General features: G+C 51.4%; 1 protein-coding gene across 6 annotated transcripts in view; it reads left to right on the top strand.

The window, feature by feature from the left end:
- LOC149327683 (V-type proton ATPase 116 kDa subunit a 1-like) overlaps positions 1–26,291 on the top strand; it is a 633,463-nt gene that overhangs the window by 213,690 nt on the left and 393,482 nt on the right. For all 6 annotated transcript variants that reach the window (XM_089562560.1, XM_089562563.1, XM_089562561.1 and 3 more), the window contains exon 4: positions 21,741–21,869. In XM_089562560.1, coding sequence (XP_089418686.1) covers positions 21,741–21,869 — 129 coding nt within the window. The remainder of the gene's footprint in view (positions 1–21,740; positions 21,870–26,291) is intronic.

A 26,291-nucleotide genomic window follows, 5' to 3' on the forward strand; every position in this document is an offset into this window, starting at 1 on the left:
TTACGGTATGAAGGAAAAACTAGCCCTTCCCAGCCGGGCAGCCTGTTTCTGTAGCCACCGTCGGCGACGCATGCCTTGGGTGACGCAGCGGTGGCGCTGTGTTTTATCGGTAACGCAGTCCAGCGTGTGGCGGTGTTACGGTATGAAGGAAAAACTAGCCCTTCCCAGCCGGGCAGCCTGTTTCTGTAGCTACCGTCGGCGACGCATGCCTTGGGTGACGCAGCGGTGGCGCTGTGTTTTATCGGTAACGCAGTCCAGCGTGTGGCGGTGTTACGGTATGAAGGAAAAACTAGCCCTTCCCAGCCGGGCAGCCTGTTTCTGTAGCCACCGTCGGCGACGCATGCCTTGGGTGACGCAGCGGTGGCGCTGTGTTTTATCGGTAACGCAGTCCAGCGTGTGGCCCTGTTACGCTATCAAGGAAAAAGCAGCCCTTCCCAGCCGGGCAGCCTGTTTCTGTAGCTACCGTCGGCGACGCATGCCTTGGGTGACGCAGCGGTGGCGCTGTGTTTTATCGGTAACGCAGTCCAGCGTGTGGCGGTGTTACGGTATGAAGGAAAAACTAGCCCTTCCCAGCCGGGCAGCCTGTTTCTGTAGCCACCGTCGGCGACGCATGCCTTGGGTGACGCAGCGGTGGCGCTGTGTTTTATCGGTAACGCAGTCCAGCGTGTGGCGGTGTTACGGTATGAAGGAAAAACTAGCCCTTCCCAGCCGGGCAGCCTGTTTCTGTAGCCACCGTCGGCGACGCATGCCTTGGGTGACGCAGCGGTGGCGCTGTGTTTTATCGGTAACGCAGTCCAGCGTGTGGCGGTGTTACAGTATGAAGGAAAAACTAGCCCTTCCCAGCCGGGCAGCCTGTTTCTGTAGCCACCGTCGGCGACGCATGCCTTGGGTGACGCTGCGGTGGCGCTGTGTTTTATCGGTAACGCAGTCCAGCGTGTGGCCCTGTTACGCTATGAAGGAAAAACTAGCCCTTCCCAGCCGGGCAGCCTGTTTCTGTAGCCACCGTCGGCGACGCATGCCTTGGGTGACGCAGCGGTGGCGCTGTGTTTTATCGGTAACGCAGTCCAGCGTGTGGCGGTGTTACGGTATGAAGGAAAAACTAGCCCTTCCCAGCCGGGCAGCCTGTTTCTGTAGCCACCGTCGGCGACGCATGCCTTGGATGACGCAGCGGTGGCGCTGTGTTTTATCGGTAACGCAGTCCAGCGTGTGGCGGTGTTACGGTATGAAGGAAAAACTAGCCCTTCCCAGCCGGGCAGCCTGTTTCTGTAGCCACCGTCGGCGACGCATGCCTTGGGTGACGCACGGTGGCGCTGTGTTTTATCGGTAACGCAGTCCAGCGTGTGGCCCTGTTACGCTATCAAGGAAAAAGCAGCCCTTCCCAGCCGGGCAGCCTGTTTCTGTAGCTACCGTCGGCGACGCATGCCTTGGGTGACGCAGCGGTGGCGCTGTGTTTTATCGGTAACGCAGTCCAGCGTGTGGCGGTGTTACGGTATGAAGGAAAAACTAGCCCTTCCCAGCCGGGCAGCCTGTTTCTGTAGCCACCGTCGGTTACGCATGCCTTGGGTGACGCAGCGGTGGCGCTGTGTTTTATCGGTAACGCAGTCCAGCGTGTGGCCCTGTTACGCTATGAAGGAAAAACTAGCCCTTCCCAGCCGGGCAGCCTGTTTCTGTAGCCACCGTCGGCGACGCATGCCTTGGGTGACGCAGCGGTGGCGCTGTGTTTTATCGGTAACGCAGTCCAGCGTGTGGCGGTGTTACGGTATGAAGGAAAAACTAGCCCTTCCCAGCCGGGCAGCCTGTTTCTGTAGCCACCGTCGGCGACGCATGCCCTGGGTGACGCAGCGGTGGCGCTATGTTTTATCGGTAACGCAGTCCAGCGTGTGGCGGTGTTACGGTATGAAGGAAAAACTAGCCCTTCCCAGCCGGGCAGCCTGTTTCTGTAGCCACCGTCGGCGACGCATGCCTTGGGTGACGCAGCGGTGGCGCTGTGTTTTATCGGTAACGCAGTCCAGCGTGTGGCGGTGTTACGGTATGAAGGAAAAACTAGCCCTTCCCAGCCGGGCAGCCTGTTTCTGTAGCCACCGTCGGCGACGCATGCCCTGGGTGACGCAGCGGTGGCGCTGTGTTTTATCGGTAACGCAGTCCAGCGTGTGGCCCTGTTACGCTATCAAGGAAAAAGCAGCCCTTCCCAGCCGGGCAGCCTGTTTCTGTAGCTACCGTCGGCGACGCATGCCTTGGGTGACGCAGCGGTGGCGCTGTGTTTTATCGGTAACGCAGTCCAGCGTGTGGCGGTGTTACGGTATGAAGGAAAAACTAGCCCTTCCCAGCCGGGCAGCCTGTTTCTGTAGCTACCGTCGGCGACGCATGCCTTGGGTGACGCAGCGGTGGCGCTGTGTTTTATCGGTAACGCAGTCCAGCGTGTGGCGGTGTTACGGTATGAAGGAAAAACTAGCCCTTTCCAGCCGGGCTGCCTGTTTCTGTAGCCACCGTCGGCGACGCATGCCTTGGGTGACGCAGCGGTGGCGCTGTGTTTTATCGGTAACGCAGTCCAGCTTGTGGCCCTGTTACGCTATGAAGGAAAAACTAGCCCTTCCCAGCCGGGCAGCCTGTTTCTGTAGCCACCGTCGGCGACGCATGCCTTGGGTGACGCAGCGGTGGCGCTGTGTTTTATCGGTAACGCAGTCCAGCGTGTGGCGGTGTTACGGTATGAAGGAAAAACTAGCCCTTCCCAGCCGGGCAGCCTGTTTCTGTAGCCACCGTCGGCGACGCATGCCTTGGGTGACGCAGCGGTGGCGCTATGTTTTATCGGTAACGCAGTCCAGCGTGTGGCCCTGTTACGCTATCAAGGAAAAAGCAGCCCTTCCCAGCCGGGCAGCCTGTTTCTGTAGCTACCGTCGGCGACGCATGCCTTGGGTGACGCAGCGGTGGCGCTGTGTTTTATCGGTAACGCAGTCCAGCGTGTGGCGGTGTTACGGTATGAAGGAAAAACTAGCCCTTCCCAGCCGGGCAGCCTGTTTCTGTAGCCACCGTCGGCGACGCATGCCTTGGGTGACGCAGCGGTGGCGCTGTGTTTTATCGGTAACGCAGTCCAGCGTGTGGCGGTGTTACGGTATGAAGGAAAAACTAGCCCTTCCCAGCCGGGCAGCCTGTTTCTGTAGCCACCGTCGGCGACGCATGCCTTGGGTGACGCAGCGGTGGCGCTGTGTTTTATCGGTAACGCAGTCCAGCGTGTGGCGGTGTTACGGTATGAAGGAAAAACTAGCCCTTCCCAGCCGGGCAGCCTGTTTCTGTAGCCACCGTCGGCGACGCATGCCTTGGGTGACGCAGCGGTGGCGCTGTGTTTTATCGGTAACGCAGTCCAGCGTGTGGCGGTGTTACGGTATGAAGGAAAAACTAGCCCTTCCCAGCCGGGCAGCCTGTTTCTGTAGCCACCGTCGGCGACGCATGCCTTGGGTGACGCAGCGGTGGCGCTGTAAAGCAGATTGGAGACGGTGTCGATATTATTTTGCTTGGAAACATGAACGGCCACATCGAGGATCTGGATGGATACACAGATTGTAACGGGAAGTTAATGCTAGACTTGTGTGAGCGGCACAACTTAGTTATTGTCAATAGAGAAACTAAATGTGAGGGACAAATCACGTGGGAATCCCGTAACACGCAAACAACCATTGACTACTGTCTAATGTCGCAGGGAATCTATAGCAAGCTCGCAATAATGGAAATAGGCGAAGAGGGGAAGGACAGCCTAGGAAGTGATCATAAACGTATTAGTCTACAGTTGGGAGCCCTAGTCAAAAGAGAAATGCAACGAAGTCCAAAAGACAACGCAAAATTAAATGATGAACAAATAGCGCTAATATCAGCCGATATAGAAGAAGTAATTGAGAAACGCCACATAGAAAATTGGGATTATAATCAGTTGGAACTGCTCATCGCTACAAAAATGAAACAAGTGAAAGGAGTTAACCGCTGGAGAGGAAAGAGGAAGCCACGAAGCTGGTGGAATATGGAAATTAAGGAGGCCATCGAACAACGATGGGTGGCTTCAAGGGAACACAGGGAAGCAAAGAAGACGCAGTTATCCGTAGAGGAAATAGGAAAAAAAATGGGAATCTTATCGACAAAAGAAACAGCAAGTTCAGGTCCTAGTCCAGGCTAAAATAAAGCAGTCCTCTGATAAATGGCTGGCTGAAGTTCGCGAGGCAAATAAAGGTGGGCCAAGAAAATTCTGGAACCATATAAGCTGGTTGGGAAAAACAAATCAAAGAAAGCAGGAACAGATTATAGATGCTGAGGGCAAATGTTTAGAGGGAGACGATGCTGTGGACTACATTACGTCATTTATAGCTGCGTCTTTTAGCAACGCCAATGGGGTAATCTCCCCAATTGAGGCGGCTACACAGGACAACACAAAAGAGAACAGCTTAGAACTGACTAGTCTTAACTGGGAAAAAGCGGAAGCGAATATTCCTAAAACCACATCCGCAGGGATAGACGAAATTCCAATTAAGCTGATTAATGAACTTGGCCCAAGAAGCAAGGGCGCGCTGATAAAAGCATTGGAGGCAGTCATAACAAATCAGCAAATTCCGCACAGCTGGAGACAGAGTGAAATGAATTTGATTTATAAAGGGAAAGGAGATAAGATGAACATAAAATCCTTCCGTCCGATTACGATAACATCTGTTATGTACAGGCTGGCAATGCAGGCGGTGAAATTAAAAATGCAGTCATGGGTAGAAGGGAATAGGATACTCGGAGAACTTCAGAATGGGTTCAGAAGGGGTAGGCGGTTAGATGATAGCCTGTTCGTGCTTACCCAATGCATAGAAATAGCTAAGACGGAAAATAGACCTCTGTTTTTAGCCTTTCTGGACATAAGCGGTGCATACGATAACGTGAACAGGGAACTCCTGTGGAGCATATTGAAAGATTTAGGTATTGGTGATGAGGTAATTGATTTTCTACAGGAAATCTACCGAGATAATGAAGTTGAAATTATATGGGAAGGGAAAAAAAGTACCACAACTGTGGGGGTGCACAAAGGATTAAGCCAAGGTTGTCCTCTATCACCGCTGCTGTTCATGCTTTACGTGATAAATATGGAAAGAAGGCTAGAAGAAAGTAATCTGGGTTATAATCTATCGTACAGATTAGGCGGAAATGTAGTTGAGCAGCGACTCCCGGGTTTAATGTATGCGGACGATAATGTACTGTTAGCAGATAGCCAGGAAGATTTACAAACTTACAAACTTTGGTTAATTGCTGTGGAGACGAAGGAGACGATCTAGGATTCAGTTTTAGCGCAACTAAATCAGGTGTGATGATTTTTAACGATACAACTGATCAGGTGCTTAAAATACAAGGCCACGAAATACCCAAAGTGGCCGAATACAAATACCTTGGGATATGGCTAAACGAAGGGCAGATATACACGGAAAAGCATGAACAGGCTCTTAGGGCAAAAGGACGAAGAGACGCCGGGATAATGAAACATAGGGCATTATGGGGGTACAACAAATATGAAGTACTAAGAGGTATTTGGAAAGGAATAATGGTGCCGAAACTTACTTTCGGCAATGCGGTTCTGTGCTTAAGGGCAGAAGTTCAGTCGAGATTAGACGTAAATCAGAGAGCTGTTGGAAGATTAGCACTAGGGGCCCACGGTAAAACCACAAACGAGGCAGTACAAGGGGATATGGGCTGGGCATTGTTCGAGGCACGGGAAGCTAAGAGTAAAATAATATATGAAGAACGCCTGAGGAAATTGGACGATAACAGATGGGCAGCTAAGGTATTTAAATATTTATACAGAAAGAACGTTAACTCACAGTGGCGGAAAAGAACTAGAAAACTAACCAGTAAGTATGCCGGTCATGAGGACGGCGAAAGAAAGAGCATTAAACGACAGGTTAAAAACGCGGAAGTTAAAAATTGGATGAATTCAATGGAAAAGAAACATAGTGTAGAACTATATCGATTCTGGAAAAGGCAGATCAGGAAAGAATTTTTCTATGATAACTCAAGAGGCAGTGCCCTACTTTTTGAAGCTAGATCGGGGTGTCTTAGAACGCGCAGCTAAAAAAAGAAATTTAACGAAGAAGATGACACATGTGCAGTGTGTGGTAGATCTGTGGAAACAATTGAACACCTCATAATCAAATGTGATGGTATCCATCCGGATGTCGATGCAGACACAGTCACTCTTTCTGAGGCCCTAGGGTTTAAAGATAACAATGGTCATGTAAATAAATCTGCAGTGGAAGTCAGCAAAAAGCGATTGGAGGATTGGTGGCTGAAAAGCAGAGATGTGGCATAAGGTTAGAATTGTAGGAAACCGTAGGCAAAGGTGATGGAGAATATTAATGAGAATTGCCAACACAGTAAACAAAAAAAAATAATAAAGAAAAGCTGAGCATGGTGGCAATTGCCACCACCCCGTTTCAAAGGGGGCGCTCCTATCCATCCATCCATCCATCCATCCATCCATCCATCCATCCATCCATCCATCCATCCATCCATCCATCCATCCATCCATCCATCCATCCATCCATCCATCCATCCATCCATCCATCCATCCATCCATCCATCCATCCATCCATCCATCCATCCATCCATCCATCCATCCATCCATCCATCCATCCATCCATCCATCCATCCATCCATCCATCCATCCATCCATCCATCCATCCATCCATCCATCCATCCATCCATCCATCCATCCATCCATCCATCCATCCATCCATCCATCCATCCATCCATCCATCCATCCATCCATCCATCCATCCATCCATCCATCCATCCATCCATCCATCCATCCATCCATCCATCCATCCATCCATCCATCCATCCATCCATCCATCCATCCATCCATCCATCCATCCATCCATCCATCCATCCATCCATCCATCCATCCATCCATCCATCCATCCATCCATCCATCCATCCATCCATCCATCCATCCATCCATCCATCCATCCATCCATCCATCCATCCATCCATCCATCCATCCATCCATCCATCCATCCATCCATCCATCCATCCATCCATCCATCCATCCATCCATCCATCCATCCATCCATCCATCCATCCATCCATCCATCCATCCATCCATCCATCCATCCATCCATCCATCCATCCATCCATCCATCCATCCATCCGTCCGTCCGTCCGTCCGTCCGTCCGTCCGTCCGTCCGTCCGTCCGTCCGTCCGTCCGTCCGTCCGTCCGTCCGTCCGTCCAACGCAGTCCAGCGTGTGGCCGTGTTACGCTATGAAGGAAAAAGCAGCCCTTCCCAGCCGGGCAGCCTGTTTCTGTAGCCACCGTTGGCGACGCATGCCTCGGGTGAGGCAGCGGTGGCGCTGTGTTTTATCGGTGACGCAGTCCAGCGTGTGGCAGGGCCACACGCTGGACTGCATTACCGATAAAACACAGCGCCACCGCTGCGTCACCCAAGGCATGCGTCGCCGACGGTGGTTACAGAAACAGGCTGCCCGGCTGGAGAGGGCTTTTTCTTTCATAGCGTAACATGGCCACGCGCTGGGCTGCGCGTTCACACTAGGCCGATGATCGGCCGATTTCAGTCTCGCGATGGTCGGTGGCAGCGATTTTCGTGCCGTCGGCGCGCCTGTCACGCTGCGCAGACGCCGACCGAGCGCTGATCGTCGCCCGACGAGCGCATCGCCGTCGCGTCGCCGAGATAGCAGCCGTCGACCGACCCGTGTGTCACACTCTGCCGACAACAGCGCCGACCTCACGCCGACGTTGTCCTATCCCGACAGCTCGACGCTGCTGCTTCGTGCACATGGTCTCTTTCTGCCGCAGGCACGGACTAGGCGAGGCGGTGCGATGGGTGACGTTCAAGCAGCGGGCGCGGCTGTTGCAGCATTGCTGCTGCTCAAGGCATTTGGCGAACCACCGAAGAAAAAACCAAAAACTTGTCGCCAAGTGCAGCTGCTATTTCGCTGTAGGCGACTTCTTTCAAATCGTGTCGATGATAGTGCTTGTACCGCACGTCCCGAATCAAGCGCCTTTCTTCCATGAGCCCGATCAGTTCAGCCTCCTCTTCGCTTGAGAACGACGCCGATTGTGAATGATGAGAACACTCGGTGGGGCAGAGCACAACTGGTCAATGCGTTCGCACAGCGTTTGAAGGCGGGGACACATGTGCGAAAGTGTGTGTGATTCGCTAGCCAATACCGAGTTGCTGATAAAAGTGATGACTGCGGTACAAGCAAATTTCATCCCACAGCCGCTTTGGTGCTGTTGCTACTTGGTGCGGTTCGCCTGCCGTTGCTAGCTCCGTTGCTGTAGGCGTCGTGAAAATCGAACATATCTTTTATTATGGGACGAGTTCGCAGTAAAGCAGTGTGAATAGTATGCCTTTTATTATAGCCCAGGCGACTTCCGAAGCGCCGTCAGCTGCGAGTTCGATGTGAAACCAGATAGGCCTAGCGACGACTAGGGCAGCCTGGGGCAAGCGCGCAGTTCGTCGCGCGGCGTTGCCGCAGGCGGTGCGTTGCCGAAAGATCCACTTGTGCACAGGCATATTGTGGTTGCTCTAATCTAGGAAGCATCCTCTCTGGTATCATGGCTGTTTTGTATCTTCTTGTGCGAACGTCAAGCACGCCGAGCATGCCGGCTGGCCGGCCAGCCTGGATCCCGTTTGCCGGAGTCATAAAAACGAGCTAAAGTGTGTTCTTGACGTAAATAATAAACCCTGGGATGAGAAATGTGAAAAACGAGTCATTTTTGAGGATCGCTGACCAATACTGAGCTGTTGGCAAAGGCAACGAGCATACTTCCTGCACAACCGCCTCGCAGCTGCCGCTCGCCCGACGTTGTAGTCCGGCTCGCCTTGCGCCCGCTCGCTTCGCTGCTGAAGGCGTCGCGGAAATTTACCATACTATTTTTTTATTGTGAGATGATCCTGTTGACAGCAAGGCGATGTGTAGAGTAGGTCTTTTGTTATAGCTCAGGCGACTTCCGAAGCGCCGGCCGCTGCGGCTCTGATCCGAAAGAGGCTATAGGCCTAGCGACGACCACGACAGCCAGGCAGCAGCAGAGCTCGTCGCCCGGAGAGCCCGCGAGCCGTGCCGTTGCCGAAAGCTCGAAATATAAGCAGGCATGCTTCGTCGCTGCTCGAGCAGAAGGCGATTTTGTGTTTTCTTGTGATATTTGTACACTATCCCAAGCAGCGCTCACGCACTGCTGCACGGCGGCGAAGTGTGACACCGGTTGTGGGCGGCAGCGATGCTCACCGCTCCGTGTGTCCCTACTAGCAGTGGGGCGGCAGTTCGCAAGCGACGATCGGTGCTGCGCGTCGGCCAAGTAGTCATATGGCGTGATGAATGTTGCTGCGCGTGCATTATTTGTCTACACAATGATTGCACTTCGCGCTCTGAGCTCGGTACTCGCTTTTGGTCCGCGAATGTTTTCGCTCGGCCGCCGATCTGCCCAAGACACGTCGGCCGACGGGTCTCGTCGGCAACTTTGGTCGGCGACGTTGTCACACTAGGACGACGCTCGAACGTTGGGGGCGTCGTCGTCGTCGTCGGTGCAGTGTGACTGGCTAGTCGGGGAACGACCAGGTTGGCCGACGCGACCGCCGATCGTCGGCGTCGCCGTCGCGTCGGCATCGGGGTCTCGTCGGCCTAGTGTGAACGCGCCTTTACCGATAAAACACAGCGCCACCGCTGCGTCACCCAAGGCATGCGTCGCCGACGGTGGCTACCGAAACAGGCTGTCCGGCTGGGAAGGGCAGCTTTTTCCTTCATAGCGTAACAGGGCCACACGCTGGACTGCGTTACCGATAAAACACAGCGCCACCGCTGCGTCACCCAAGGCATGCGTCGCCGACGGTGGTTACAGAAACAGGCTGTCCGGCTGGGAAGGGCTGCTTTTTCCTTGATAGCGTAACAGGGCCACACGCTGGACTGCGTTACCGATAAAACACAGCGCCACCGCTGCGTCACCCAAGGCATGCGTCGCCGACGGTGGCTACAGAAACAGGCTGTCCGGCTGGGAAGGGCAGCTTTTTGCTGCATAGGGTAACACGGCCACACGCTGGACTGCGTCACCGATAAAACACAGCGCCAGCGCTGCGTCACCCAAGGCATGCGTCGCCGACGGTGGTTACAGAAACAGGCTGTCCGGCTGGGAAGGGCTGCTTTTTCCTTGATAGCGTAACAGGGCCACACGCTGGACTGCGTTACCGATAAAACACAGCGCCACCTCTGCGTCACCCAAGGCATGCGTCGCCGACGGTGGTTACAGAAACAGGCTGTCCGGCTGGGAAGGGCTGCTTTTTCCTTGATAGCGTAACAGGGCCACACGCTGGACTGCGTTACCGATAAAACACAGCGCCACCTCTGCGTCACCCAAGGCATGCGTCGCCGACGGTGGTTACAGAAACAGGCTGTCCGGCTGGGAAGGGCTGCTTTTTCCTTGATAGCGTAACAGGGCCACACGCTGGACTGCGTCACCGATAAAACACAGCGCCACCTCTGCGTCACCCAAGGCATGCGTCGCCGACGGTGGTTACAGAAACAGGCTGTCCGGCTGGGAAGGGCTGCTTTTTCCTTGATAGCGTAACAGGGCCACACGCTGGACTGCGTTAGCGATAAAACACAGCGCCACCTCTGCGTCACCCAAGGCATGCGTCGCCGACGGTGGTTACAGAAACAGGCTGTCCGGCTGGGAAGGGCTGCTTTTTCCTTGATAGCGTAACAGGGCCACACGCTGGACTGCGTTACCGATAAAACACAGCGCCACCTCTGCGTCACCCAAGGCATGCGTCGCCGACGGTGGTTACAGAAACAGGCTGTCCGGCTGGGAAGGGCTGCTTTTTCCTTGATAGCGTAACAGGGCCACACGCTGGACTGCGTTACCGATAAAACACAGCGCCACCGCTGCGTCACCCAAGGCATGCGTCGCCGACGGTGGCTACAGAAACAGGCTGTCCGGCTGGGAAGGGCAGCTTTTTGCTGCATAGGGTAACACGGCCACACGCTGGACTGCGTCACCGATAAAACACAGCGCCACCGCTGCGTCACCCAAGGCATGCGTCGCCGACGGTGGCTACAGAAACAGGCTGCCCGACTGGGAAGGGCTGCTTTTTCCTTGATAGCGTAACAGGGCCACACGCTGGACTGCGTTACCGATAAAACACAGCGCCACCGCTGCGTCACCCAAGGCATGCGTCGCCGACGGTGGCTACAGAAACAGGCTGTCCGGCTGGGAAGGGCTGCTTTTTGCTGCATAGGGTAACACGGCCACACGCTGGACTGCGTCACCGATAAAACACAGCGCCACCGCTGCGTCACCCAAGGCATGCGTCGCCGACGGTGGTTACAGAAACAGGCTGTCCGGCTGGGAAGGGCAGCTTTTTCCTTCATAGCGTAACACGGCCACACGCTGGACTGCGTCACCGATAAAACACAGCGCCACCGCTGCGTCACCCAAGGCATGCGTCGCCGACGGTGGTTACAGAAACAGGCTGTCCGGCTGGGAAGGGCAGCTTTTTCCTTCATAGCGTAACACGGCCACACGCTGGACTGCGTTACCGATAAAACACAGCGCCACCGCTGCGTCACCCAAGGCATGCGTCGCCGACGGTGGCTACAGAAACAGGCTGTCCGGCTGGGAAGGGCAGCTTTTTCCTTCATAGCGTAACAGGGCCACACGCTGGACTGCGTTACCGATAAAACACAGCGCCACCGCTGCGTCACCCAAGGCATGCGTCGCCGACGGTGGCTACAGAAACAGGCTGTCCGGCTGGGAAGGGCAGCTTTTTGCTGCATAGGGTAACACGGCCACACGCTGGACTGCGTCACGGATAAAACACAGCGCCACCGCTGCGTCACCCAAGGCATGCGTCGCCGACGGTGGCTACAGAAACAGGCTGCCCGACTGGGAAGGGCAGCTTTTTGCTGCATAGGGTAACACGGCCACACGCTGGACTGCGTCACGGATAAAACACAGCGCCACCGCTGCGTCACCCAAGGCATGCGTCGCCGACGGTGGCTACAGAAACAGGCTGTCCGGCTGGGAAGGGCAGCTTTTTCCTTCATAGCGTAACACGGCCACACGCTGGACTGCGTTGGATGGATGGATGGATGGATGGATAGGAGCGCCCCCTTTGAAACGGGGTGGTGGCAATTGCCACCATGCTCAGCTTTTCTTTATTTATTATTTTTTTTTGTTTACTGTGTTGGCAATTCTCATTAAGATTCTCCATCAACTTTGCCTACGGTTTCCTACTATTCTAACCTTATGCCACATCTCTGCTTTTCAGCCACCAATCCTGCAATCGCTTTTTGCGGACTTCCACTGCAGATTTATTTACATGACCATTGTTATCTTTAAACCCTAGGGCCTCAGAAAGAGTGACTGTGCCTGCATCGACATCCGGATGGATACCATCACATTTGATTATGAGGTGTTCTATTGTTTCCACAGATCTACCACACACTGCACATGTGTCATCTTCTTCGTTAAATTTCTTTTTGTAGCTGCGCGTTCTAAGACACCCTGATCTAGCTTCAAAAAGTAGGGCACTGCCTCTTGAGTTATCATAGAAAAATTCTTTCCTGATCTGCCTTTTCCAGAATCGATATAGTTCTACACTATGTTTCTTTTCCATTGAATTCATCCAATTTTTAACTTCCGCGTTTTTAACCTGTCGTTTAATGCTCTTTCTTTCTCCGTCCTCATGACCGGCATACTTACTGGTTAGTTTTCTAGTCCTTTTCCGCCACTGTGAGTCAACGTTCTTTCTGTATAAATATTTAAATACCTTAGCTGCCCATCTGTTATCGTCCAATTTCCTCAGGCGTTCTTCATATAGTATTTTACTCTTAGCTTCCCGTGCCTCGAACGATGCCCAGCCCATATCCCCTTGTACTGCCTCGTTTGTGGTTTTGCCGTGGGCACCTAGTGCTAATCTTCCAACAGCTCTCTGATTTACGTCTAATCTCGACTGAACTTCTGCCCTTAAGCACAGAACCGCATTGCCGAAAGTAAGTTTCGGCACCATTATTCTTTTCCAAATACCTCTTAGTACTTCATATTTGTTGTACCCCCATAATGCCCTGTGTTTCATTATCCCGGCGTCTCTTCGTCCTTTTGCCCTAAGAGCCTGTTCATGCTTTTCCGTGTATATCTGCCCTTCGTTTAGCCATATCCCAAGGTATTTGTATTCGGCCACTTTGGGTATTTCGTGGCCTTGTATTGTAAGCACCTGATCAGTTGTATCGTTAAAAATCATCACACCTGTTACCGTTACCGATAAAACACAGCGCCACCGCTGCGTCACCCAAGGCATGCGTCGCCGACGGTGGTTACAGAAACAGGCTGTCCGGCTGGGAAGGGCAGCTTTTTCCTTCATAGCGTAACAGGGCCACACGCTGGACTGCGTTACCGATAAAACACAGCGCCACCGCTGCGTCACCCAAGGCATGCGTCGTCGACGGTGGTTACAGAAACAGGCTGTCCGGCTGGGAAGGGCAGCTTTTTCCTTCATAGCGTAACAGGGCCACACGCTGGACTGCGTTACGGATAAAACACAGCGCCACCGCTGCGTCACCCAAGGCATGCGTCGCCGACGGTGGTTACAGAAACAGGCTGTCCGGCTGGGAAGGGCAGCTTTTTCCTTCATAGCGTAACAGGGCCACACGCTGGACTGCGTTACCGATAAAACACAGCGCCACCGCTGCGTCACCCAAGGCATGCGTCGCCGACGGTGGTTACAGAAACAGGCTGTCCGGCTGGGAAGGGCAGCTTTTTCCTTCATAGCGTAACAGGGCCACACGCTGGACTGCGTTACCGATAAAACACAGCGCCACCGCTGCGTCACCCAAGGCATGCGTCGTCGACGGTGGTTACAGAAACAGGCTGTCCGGCTGGGAAGGGCAGCTTTTTCCTTCATAGCGTAACACGGCCACACGCTGGACTGCGTTACCGATAAAACACAGCGCCACCGCTGCGTCACCCAAGGCATGCGTCGCCGACGGTGGCTACAGAAACAGGCTGTCCGGCTGGGAAGGGCAGCTTTTTCCTTCATAGCGTAACAGGGCCACACGCTGGACTGCGTTACCGATAAAACACAGCGACACCGCTGCGTCACCCAAGGCATGCGTCGCCGACGGTGGTTACAGAAACAGGCTGTCCGGCTGGGAAGGGCAGCTTTTTCCTTCATAGCGTAACACGGCCACACGCTGGACTGCGTTACCGATAAAACACAGCGCCACCGCTGCGTCACCCAAGGCATGCGTCGCCGACGGTGGCTACAGAAACAGGCTGTCCGGCTGGGAAGGGCAGCTTTTTCCTTCATAGCGTAACAGGGCCACACGCTGGACTGCGTTACCGATAAAACACAGCGCCACCGCTGCGTCACCCAAGGCATGCGTCGCCGACGGTGGCTACAGAAACAGGCTGTCCGGCTGGGAAGGGCAGCTTTTTCCTTCATAGCGTAACACGGCCACACGCTGGACTGCGTTACCGATAAAACACAGCGCCACCGCTGCGTCACCCAAGGCATGCGTCGCCGACGGTGGTTACAGAAACAGGCTGTCCGGCTGGGAAGGGCAGCTTTTTCCTTCATAGCGTAACAGGGCCACACGCTGGACTGCGTTACCGATAAAACACAGCGCCACCGCTGCGTCACCCAAGGCATGCGTCGCCGACGGTGGTTACAGAAACAGGCTGTCCGGCTGGGAAGGGCAGCTTTTTCCTTCATAGCGTAACAGGGCCACACGCTGGACTGCGTTACCGATAAAACACAGCGCCACCGCTGCGTCACCCAAGGCATGCGTCGCCGACGGTGGTTACAGAAACAGGCTGTCCGGCTGGGAAGGGCAGCTTTTTCCTTCATAGCGTAACAGGGCCACACGCTGGACTGCGTTACGGATAAAACACAGCGCCACCGCTGCGTCACCCAAGGCATGCGTCGCCGACGGTGGTTACAGAAACAGGCTGTCCGGCTGGGAAGGGCAGCTTTTTCCTTCATAGCGTAACAGGGCCACACGCTGGACTGCGTTACCGATAAAACACAGCGCCACCGCTGCGTCACCCAAGGCATGCGTCGCCGACGGTGGTTACAGAAACAGGCTGTCCGGCTGGGAAGGGCAGCTTTTTCCTTCATAGCGTAACAGGGCCACACGCTGGACTGCGTTACCGATAAAACACAGCGCCACCGCTGCGTCACCCAAGGCATGCGTCGTCGACGGTGGTTACAGAAACAGGCTGTCCGGCTGGGAAGGGCAGCTTTTTCCTTCATAGCGTAACAGGGCCACACGCTGGACTGCGTTACGGATAAAACACAGCGCCACCGCTGCGTCACCCAAGGCATGCGTCGCCGACGGTGGTTACAGAAACAGGCTGTCCGGCTGGGAAGGGCAGCTTTTTCCTTCATAGCGTAACAGGGCCACACGCTGGACTGCGTTACCGATAAAACACAGCGCCACCGCTGCGTCACCCAAGGCATGCGTCGCCGACGGTGGTTACAGAAACAGGCTGTCCGGCTGGGAAGGGCAGCTTTTTCCTTCATAGCGTAACAGGGCCACACGCTGGACTGCGTTACCGATAAAACACAGCGCCACCGCTGCGTCACCCAAGGCATGCGTCGTCGACGGTGGTTACAGAAACAGGCTGTCCGGCTGGGAAGGGCAGCTTTTTCCTTCATAGCGTAACACGGCCACACGCTGGACTGCGTTACCGATAAAACACAGCGCCACCGCTGCGTCACCCAAGGCATGCGTCGCCGACGGTTGTTACAGAAACAGGCTGTCCGGCTGGGAAGGGCAGCTTTTTCCTTCATAGCGTAACACGGCCACACGCTGGACTGCGTTACCGATAAAACACAGCGCCACCGCTGCGTCACCCAAGGCATGCGTCGCCGACGGTGGCTACAGAAGCAGGCTGCCCGGCTGGGAAGGGCTGCTTTTTGCTGCATAGGGTAACAAGGCTACCGGGACGAGCATACCAACGCTACGAAGGAAAAAGCCGCCCTTCCCAGCCGGGCAGCCTGTTTCTGTAGCTACCGTCGGCGACGCATGCCTTGGGTGACGCAATGGTGGCGCCGTGTTTTATCGGTAACGCAGTCCAGCGTGTGGCCGCGTTACGCTGGGCCAGATGATAACAAGGCGGATGGTTTGCGGAAATATGCGCAGGGTGTGTCGCCACAGTAGTGACTGCTGGACACAAGGAGTAAGGAATACTACATCATCATCATCATCATCATCAGCCTGACTACAACCACTGTAGGGCAAAGGCCTCTCCCATGTCTCTCCATTTAACCCTGTCCTTTGTCAGTAGCTGCCACCGTATCCCCGCAAACTTATTAATCTCATCCGCCCACCTAACTTTCTGTCGTCCCCTTCTACGTTTGCTTTCTCTTGGAATCCACTCCGTTGCCCTTAAGGACCAGCGGTTATCTTGCCTTCGCATTACATGCCCTGCCCAGGCCCATTTCTTCCTCTTGATTTCAACCAGGATGCCATTAACAAGCGTTTGTTCCCTCACCCACTCCGCCCTCTTCCGATCTCTTAACATTACACCTATCATTTTCCTTTCCATAGCTCGCTGCGTTGTTCTTAACTTTAGCTTAACGAATACTACTGCTAGCTTTTTTCTTAAGTTCACCCCCCCCCCCCCTTTTTTTAACAATGCGAAGCCGGCTTTAATTCTGGTTTACTATCACTGTATGGCCCCCGCATACTGCCTCTGCAAGCATGATGCCCAAATTCTACTAGAAAGAAGGCCTCCTGCGGGTATCCTATCCTGCCGGCTGTCCCTTTTCTTTCGGGCAGCGGCTGCTCGGAGATCCGGCTCTGCGGCCACCGTCGTCGCAGATTGGAGCAGCAGCACGTGTGCTCGTGGTCGGAAAACAAACCGCGTTAAGGTTTTTCGCGCCATTGGCGGTCTCATTCGTTTTAGGCCCCTCTCGTTTTCTGGCGCGCATATTTGAGGCCATGTTAGAATGGGATAAGTTGAGAGCATAGCCCGGACATTTCAATTCATAACAAAAAGGACCTGAAGGATTTCAAGAAGTACAGAACAAATGTAGCTAAAAATTTAGAGTATCCTTACACTCCAGTCCACCGAAGGGCAAGGCTGACTGTAGTAGTCCACTCGTCAAAAAAATTCAGGGGGGCACTTCGTTGGCCTAAAGTGCGCTGAGGCGAAAGCATTAAGCGCAGTGTTGCTACTTGTGCCACTGGTGTGTGGTTAAGATGTTCAGCTTCACCTCTGAGTGTGGAACGCGACAGCGTCTTGCAACGCTGCCAGGGAGTCCACAGAACGCCATCGCCCGTTCGGCTCTACGGCGTGCTCGACGGTAAATTGCTTTTTGGGGAAAGGAAATCTATCTCTCTCTCGCATATCTCGGTGGACTCCTGAACCTCGCCGTAAGAGAAGGGAGGAAGATGGGAGTTAACAAAGACGCCGTATTAGCTAGCTTTGGAAACATAATGCGCGTCAACCCGAAAAAATTCTGGACTCTGGTCACTCCTTGCAAAAACCGTACTCAAAACATTTCGTTGATTAATCAAGACGGCTTACATGTCCCTGAGAATGAGCGCGCAGATGTCATGAATTCATATTTTTCCTCCGTATTCACGCATGAACCTGCTCTCCATATTCCCTCAATACCTGCCACTAGTTTTTCCCAAATGCCACCAGCTTTTATAACCCATGAGGGCATCACTAAACTCATCGACAACCTTAAAGTGTCAAGCGCCCCTGGGCCAGACAACATAACTGCAAAAATATTAAAGGGAACTGTGAGAATTTCTAGCCGTATTTTGCAAATTATTTTTCAGCAGTCGGTTTCAAATGGTGAAATACCAAATGAGTGGAAAACTAGTAAAGTAACTCCAGTATTTAAGGCAGGCAACCGATCCGGCCCTTCTAATTACCGCCCAATTTCATTAACATCCATTCCATGCAAGCTACTGGAGCACATATTATATTCGCAGATCGCATCACACCTCGACAATAACGCTTTCTTTTATGAAAAACAGCACGGTTTTAGGTCAGGCCATTCTTGCGAGTCCCAGCTCTTCGAACTCACTACAGACCTTCACTTAAACTTAGATTCTTCTTTTCAAACCGACGTCATTTACCTGGATTTCTCCAAAGCCTTCGATCGCGTTCCACACCGGCGTTTAATGACAAAACTCTCCTGCCTCCACATCGACCCTTTAATCCTGTCATGGATCGACTGCTTTCTCCGCGACCGCTCACAATATACAGTAATAGGCAACCATAGATCGTCAAATACCACAGTCCTCTCTGGTGTCCCTCAGGGATCGGTGCTAGGACCACTCCTTTTTCTCATATTTATAAATGATCTTCCCAATGCCGTATCATCTCGTATCCGTCTCTTCGCAGACGATTGTGTCCTCTACCGCCGCATATCTACTCCCGATGATCAGACTCTGCTTCAACGCGACTTAAACCTCATAGAAACCTGGTGTACATCATGGCTCATGCAACTGAACATTTCGAAATGCAAGTTCATGCATGTATCGAGAAAGCGAAATAACCTCAGCTATCAGTATTCATTAAGTTCCACACCACTCTCCGAAACAGAATCATACAGGTATCTTGGAATCATCATAAACAACAAACTAACCTGGTCTGAGCACATTGCAAAAATTTGTACAGACGCTTCCAAAACGCTTGGGTTTATCAGACGATCCCTTGCTTTTTCACCCCATTCTGTCCGACAACTCGCCTACGTAACATTCATCCGTTCCAAACTCGGATATGCCTCGGCGATCTGGAATCCCCATCAAAAGTATCTAATCGATCAGCTTGAAGCCATCCAAAATCGCGCGGCCCGTTTTATCACATCGCAGTACGGCAGACAACAGAGTGTAACTCTTATCAAGGCATCCCTTGATCTGCAACCCCTGGCACTCCGGCGTAAAATTTCACAGCTCTGCTTGTTTCACAAATTGTTCTACACCTTCCCACAGCTAAGAAACTCTGTATTGCACCCGCCGCTTCGCACCTCACGACGACTTTTTAACTCTTTAAGTCTGCAGCGCATACACGGCTCCACAAACTCATTTAATAAATCTTTTTTACCTAGCTCCATTACACTGTGGAATGACTTACCCGATTTCATAGTTAATGAAACAGAACCCGTTAAATTCAGACAGTTATTATCATCACATTTCAAGGGCTGAGTTATTTTGTCGTGTTTTTGAGTGTGTGCATGTGTTCTTTTTGTTTTTTTTTCTTATCTCAAGTTGTTCTTGAGCTGCTGTGTCTTTCTCATGTTAATATTTTGATAATGTTAATGTTGACCATGTATCCTGTACTTTGTATTTCTTGTTGATTTTACTGACCACTGTTTATGAAACGGCCTTTCCCCCCCCTTATGTAATGCCCTAAGCCAAGGGCCCTTAAGGGTAAATAAATGATGATAATGATGATGATGAGATGCGCCTTTGTTCATACTAAACCATCGAGCTGGCATGGCGGAGTGGTTATCGTGCTCGTCTCGCACTCCGGAGACCCTGGTTTGATTCCCCAACTCGACCAATTTCCTACTGGGTTTTATTTGTTTATGTGGTCGGACTAGAAAGGTTAATTAGGCTAACTGGCCTTTAGCATTGTTCTAATGCCATCCATCATGTCCTGTCACTCACCTGGGAAGTGATTGAACTCTCTGGAATGTTAGACACAATGTGTATGAAACGTCTTGAAACGTCGAACTATTAATGATGGTTATTGATAGTTAAGCATGACCTGTACATTTCGTGATAATAGTTAATGTATGGTTAGCGATAGTTAGCGTGACCTTAACTAGTACACTGATTAATTAGTGTTACTTAAGGTACAGGCGCGGTGCACAGTCCTACATGCCACTTCTTTACTACAAATTACCAGTTAGTCATTAACTACAATGATATAATCAAGAAATACCCTTTTATCATGTTCCGATGTCTTTCGATTGCACCTGATTAAGTATCGATTGGCTATTAATTGGCATATGCCCATATAAGGCATGCACCCATTCGGGGACACTGGTCACGACAGTGTGAGGCATTAAAGGCTTTCGCCTTCACAAAAACAATCACGCCACAAATCTGGCGATAAGGAAATGCGCAACATATAATCAACCCACATATATAGCCTTCATAGATTACGAGAATGCTTTTGACTCAGGCTAAACCTCAGCAGTCATGCAGGCATTACAGAACCGGTGCGATAGAAGAGGAGTATGGAGGGGAGCTATATAGGAAAATACTGATAGTAGCTGCACAGCCGCCTTAGAGAAAGTAATAAAATGCCAGTCAGGTGTCACGAAAGGCGACAAGATCTGTCCGGTACTAATCATCGCGTGCTTACCGGAGATGTTAAAAGAACTTGACCGTGAAGTGCTGGGGATAAAAGATGACACAGAATACCGTATCAATCTGAGATTTGCAATGGCACGGTCTATCAATTTAAGTGATAGTACGGATGGCAAAGCATGATCTAGGACCTGGACAAGCAAAAAAAGGGTGGTTCTAAAAATTAATATGATGAAATCTAGTCATGTTCAGTAGGCTCGTAAGGACACGGCAGGCAGTGAAGCGCATTGGTTGGTTGTCAGTGAATACCTGCACTTAGGGCAGGCAGTAACCGCTCAGCCGGGACCACGAACCCGCAGCCGACGGAAGGAGGAAGGCGCAGGATCCACAATGACCACGAGGATGGCTACCGCCGAATGTTACGTAGCAGCGAGCGGAAGGGATGAACGATGGCAGAGCAGTGATTTTCATGTCCGCCGTCCCGCGCTTTCTTACTAGAGGGAAAGCTGGCGCCCCGCGTCTGTGGGAGGCCGCTTCATCAGCCACCGTGGGTGCTCATGGGGCTACCCACTGCAGAACTTTTGGCCAAAAAATAAGTGAAAAAATAAACGCTGTTCGATAATCAAGAGTGCCCTAACATTTAATATCCTGTCTATAAATTGCAACAAACAAGCAGAAAAGCATGCAAATACAAAGTTTGCCCAAAATAAGAGATGGCTTGCTCTCCTATTGGCCAGGCACTGCATATCACAGAAACTAATATTTAGTGCTTAACAGGCGCACTTTTAAAAATAAATGTATCTTCAAAAAAATGTTGTTGCTTAAACACTTTAAGAGGTTCTTGAGTGACATTTCGGAAAAATTAAACCTTTTATTGGCGTCGTGTGCTGTTGCATTTGTGCTACTATGGCTTTTGCTCACTGTGTTCGCGCCAAAGTCTTCGGCGCACAGACGAACGGCGTTTTAGGAATGAAGCATCTTAGTAGTGCCACTCCGTGTTCCGAAAAAGTACGACTGTTCCGCACCAAGTAGCTCACCGTCCCATGATGCTTTGGGCGTCCATGGTGGCTGAAGTGCAGCGCCGCCAGCTTTCCCTCTAGGTAATAGTAAGCAACTCTAAGGTCCCGCGCCACTTCCACCTTCGTCTTGTCGTGACAATGTCCTGGTTAAAGACCGAAGAAGAAATGGGTGTGGACGGGGCGCGTAATTCGTAGGCAAGACGGTCACCGGGAGTGCATTCCGGACAGGCGCAGAAGGTGGTCAGGTGGCAATAAGGCATGTTCTGGTGGCGGCAGCTGGCACTGGGCCGGGGAGACACTGGACGCAGTTTCGCTGGTTATGCGTGCCTTCGAAGCGTTACCACGGCTTGGAACGTTTTTTAAACCTTTGTGCCGCACCAACAACAGCGGCCCCGCGATGAAACCTTCCGCAGGCGAACGTGGACCGCCTGGAGAGCGACCTGAGCGAGATCAACAAGAACAACCAGGCGCTGCAGAGGAACTTTGCGGAGCTGACCGAACTGAAGCACCTACTGCGCAGCATGGATGCCTTTTTCGAAGAGGTGAGCGTGTCTGCGGAGCCTGGTTTACTTGCTCATTTATGTGCACCTGGGGGAGGGCGACAGGGAAACTTTTCATAAATACGTCGAATGGTGCCGGCATGTTGGGCACTGGACTGCTCATAGAACAGGAAAGAGTTTGGGATTAAGCTACACACGCACTCCCCCGTAGCGCAGAAAAAAACATTTTTTTAGCGTCGTAAAAAGGCTCCCGTCTGGATCATGTTCGCAGAGCGCAAGCTATCCTGCCAAGTCAACAACTGCATTCATGCTTCCACTACATGTCTGCAAGGAATTCTTCTTTCATTTCAGTTTCATTTTTTTTTCATTTCAATTTTATTTATTCTTAGTTTTCTGTGCACAGAGAGCCATTTAAGGATCAGAGAAAACAAGGTATTGTGTACCTGAATAATTTTTTAAATAATTTTTTCAACAGCGCATGCTACACAAGGACACAAGACGAGGAAAACACACACACGAGCGCTGTTTCCTCGTCTTGTGTCCTTGTGTAGCATGCGCTGTTGAAAAAATTATTATGAATAACCAACTAGCCCGTGAGCTCACCCTGTTGTGTACCTGAGTAGGTCTCTAAGACCTTACTTTGTTCGGAAACAGTGAAATTTTCGGAACAAAAAGCACAGAGTTCAAAACTAGGGAATTCAAATGCAGCAACTACAAATAAAGAAGGGTAGCTTGTTGGGCCAGTTGGTGCATGGTACGTAGAAAACCAGCGAAAAGGACGCATTCACAAGGAGGAGAAGTACACAGGACAACGCTGGAAACACAACTGAAAATTCTTTACTTGGTGGATCGCCAACATCAGAACAGGGCGAACATGCGCGAGAGCACCACAAACGCTATCAAAACAGCAAACACAAAAACTGATTAAGCGAGCGAAGATTGCATGTGGCAACCTTTGTCCCATTCATGAAAGTGTACTCTTTTGCCGTGAACCTAACAGAGCTATCGCTGACGCATTCAGTTCCTAACTGCCTGATTTTAAAAGCTTCTAAGATTTCTCGTTCTATCTGTGCTTTGCCGCGTCCGATGATTTTGACATTGTGGAACAGAGGGGTGCAGTCTTTGCAATGGTTGCAATGTCTTGGAAGATTTGCTGTGCTGCCTGGCTGCAGCGAAGTGCGGTGCTGCCTCATACGGTCGTTGACGCATTGACCCGTTTGACCTATGTAGGCCTTGCCACAGGACAGTGGGAGCGAGTAAACAACATCTGTTGTGCATTTGTTGAACATGCTCTGGTGTTTAACATTACATTTCTTTTTTGTGCTAGTTTTTGAGATACGTGAACAAAGCGACGACAGTTTGGTGGGCGCAGTTTGTTGTGTACTTCTCCTCCTTGTGAATGCGTCCTTTTCGGTGGTTTTCTACAAATAAAGCACTAAAAGAACATTACATGCAGAATTAATAAAGGAGCATTACAAAAAAGCATAATACTTTAAACAAAACAGTAATAGAACCAATCAACAAAGCAGACATAATTACCCATGTAAAACAACACACACTGGTCACGTACGAAAAGGGATCATGTATTAAGGCGAAAGCTTTTAATGCCTCATACTGTCGTTAGCAGACGCGTCGGCAGCCTTGTCGACAGACGCTTCGGCAGGAGTGTCGACAGACGCTTCGGCAGGAGTGTCGACAGACGCGTCGGCAGCCGTGTCGACAGACGCGTCAGCAGGAGTGTCGACAGACGTGTCGGCAGCCGTGTAGACAGACGCGTCGGAAGAAGTGTCGACAGACGCGTCGGCAGGAGTGTCGACAGACGCGTCGGCAGCCGTGTCGACAGACGCGTCGGCAGACGCGTCGGCAGCTGTGTCGACAGACGCGTCGGAAGATTCGTCCGCCTTTCGGCGTCACTGCTTAAAAGGCTCAAGGTTCCAGCATCAATAAAGGCGCATCTAGTGAATGCATGGGCTTCATAAATAAAATAAAAGGAGTAAAGTAAATAAAACGAAAATAAAAAATAAAAATAAGAAATGAACAAAAATAAAAACGAAATAAAAATAAGCTGCGAAAATAAAAAGAAAAACAAAAAATTAAGAAAAGGAGCAAAAAAAGGTCGCTGTGGCTTAGCTTGGTTAAGCCCGGTAATTGCGAAAGCAATATACCTACGCCATGGTTCAGCTGGTAGTGTAGCTGGTGGTGGTGCTTGTGGTTAGACTTGTGGCGATGCATCTGTTATACAATCCAATGCAATCCAATCCAATCTAATGTAATCTAATCTGTTGTAATCCATTCCAATCCAGTCCAGTACAATCCAGTCCAGTCAGGCCGCCGTTCATGTGCACCGCCGTCGCACACGGACGGCGCGAGATCGCGAAGCAATGTTAAGCCGCTGGTGGTTGGCACAGCTACTGCTCTCTAGCGACGTGAGTCGAGCCTAATCTCTTCAGCGTAACGCCACAATCGCGCTCCTAGCGGAGAGCGAAGGAGTTCGGCGCCGGTGGTTTCCTGGCCACTCTTAGTTTTTACTTACTTTTTGTATTTTTCATATTTTGTGTTTATTTATTTTTAAAGCGAAAGCTTTACTACTTGCACTTTCAGCCTTTGCCGTGGCGCGGCGGTGATACCATTGACCTTTAGTTGGCCTGTGTGTGACGTCATGTGTGAAATCACGCCGAAGAGAAGGGCGACCGACTCGCGCCGTCGCAAGCCGCGGCTGTGCCACCACCGGAGCCTAACTGCTGCGCTCTCTGCTAGGAGCGTAACAGGTGTTGTGACGTCACGCGGAAGAGAAGGGCGACCGACTCGCGCCGCCGCAGGCCGTGGTGGTGCCACCACCGGCGCCTAACTCCTGCGCTCTCCGCTAGGAGCGCAACAGGTGTTGTGACGTCACGCCAAAGAGAAGGGCGACCGACTCGCGCCATCGCAAGGCGCGGCGGTGCCACCACCGGCGCCTAACTCCTGCGCTCTCCGCTAGGAGCGCGATTGTGGCGTTACGCTGAAGAGATTAGGCTCGACTCACGTCGCTAGAAAGCAGTAGCTGTGCCAACCACCAGCGGCTTAACATTGCTTCGCGATCTCGCGCCGTCCGTGTGCAACGGCGGTGCACATGAACGGTGGCCTGACTGAACTGGATTGTACTGGACTGGATTGGATTGGATTAGAATAGATTAGATTAGATTACATTGGATTGCATTGGATTGGATTGTATAACAGATGCATCGCCACAAGTGAAACCACAAGCACCACCACCAGCTACACTACCAGCTGAACCATGGCGTAGGTACGGATATTGCTTTCGCAATTACCGGGCTTAACCAAGCTAAGCCACAGCGAATTTTTTTTTCTCTCTGCCTCGCTCATCGTTGTGATAGAAAATAAAGGTATTATTATTATTACAAATTGAAAAGTGTTATCGGACAGAGGTCACTATTATTAACACGTAAATTTATCAAAACATGTCAAACAGCGGAACATTGCTCAAATAAATATTTAACTAAGTCTCTCTCTTAAAGGTGCACTGAAGAGGAATCTCAGCTCGTCTTTTTGCCGCGGGAACTCGATCTACACGTTCCTAGCATTCTTAGAAACTGCGACTTATTGCCCTGCGTGGCCGATTTCCCTAATTAAATCGAATTAACGTCCGGCTCCCGCCTTTCCCGCCGTACCTACGCCATGGTTACGATATTTCAGGAAATATATTCTACCTGCTTTCCTCACAAAGTACACAATCCCCCCCCGGCAGGCTCGTAAACCGTGGGTCAGTTATCAGTTGCTTAAACGGATAAAAAAACGGGGCAAACTGTACAGCAATTTTTTGAAAACCAAATGTCCTGACGGATTGAAAACCTTCAAATTATTCAGGAATAAGGTGACAAAGGAGCTTCGAGCCGCGAAAAAACTGTATTATGAGAACCTGTTTCTCTCGTCGAGAAATAGTTGCGAGGCGACCTGGAAGAAATTAAGCTCAATCATAGGGCGTACGCCAGAACCGTTCACCAAAATTACTCTTCACGGAGTAGATTGTGAGGGACCCGAACTGGCGAACGCATTTAATGACTTTTTCATTTCCATAGCTCAACCCTCCTCACCTTACGAAGACTTGCCGCTCAATTATTCTCGCAATAACTGTACTGTTTTTTTTAAATCCCGTTTCAGACGACGAGGTGGTTGCGGCTTTCAACAGCCTTAATAACAGCAAATCTGTAGATCGTACAGGCATTCAGATAAAGCCAGTTAAATTTGTTATTCATGGTATATCAAGCTGTTTGACACATAATTTTAATACATGCATCTCAGAAGGGGTATTTCCACGAATCATGCAGTCTGCGAAGGTGATAGTATTGTTTAAAAAAGGCGATAAAAACGACCTTGCTAACTATCGCCCAATCTCTATCTTGCCTACCTTCTCAAAAGGTTCCGAAAAATTAATTCTCACGCGTCTTACATCTTTCATCGACCGTC

This window comes from Amblyomma mixtum, chromosome 10, assembly GCF_055824585.1.
Source record: "Amblyomma mixtum isolate Tamu chromosome 10, ASM5582458v1, whole genome shotgun sequence".
Taxonomy (NCBI): domain Eukaryota; kingdom Metazoa; phylum Arthropoda; class Arachnida; order Ixodida; family Ixodidae; genus Amblyomma; species Amblyomma mixtum.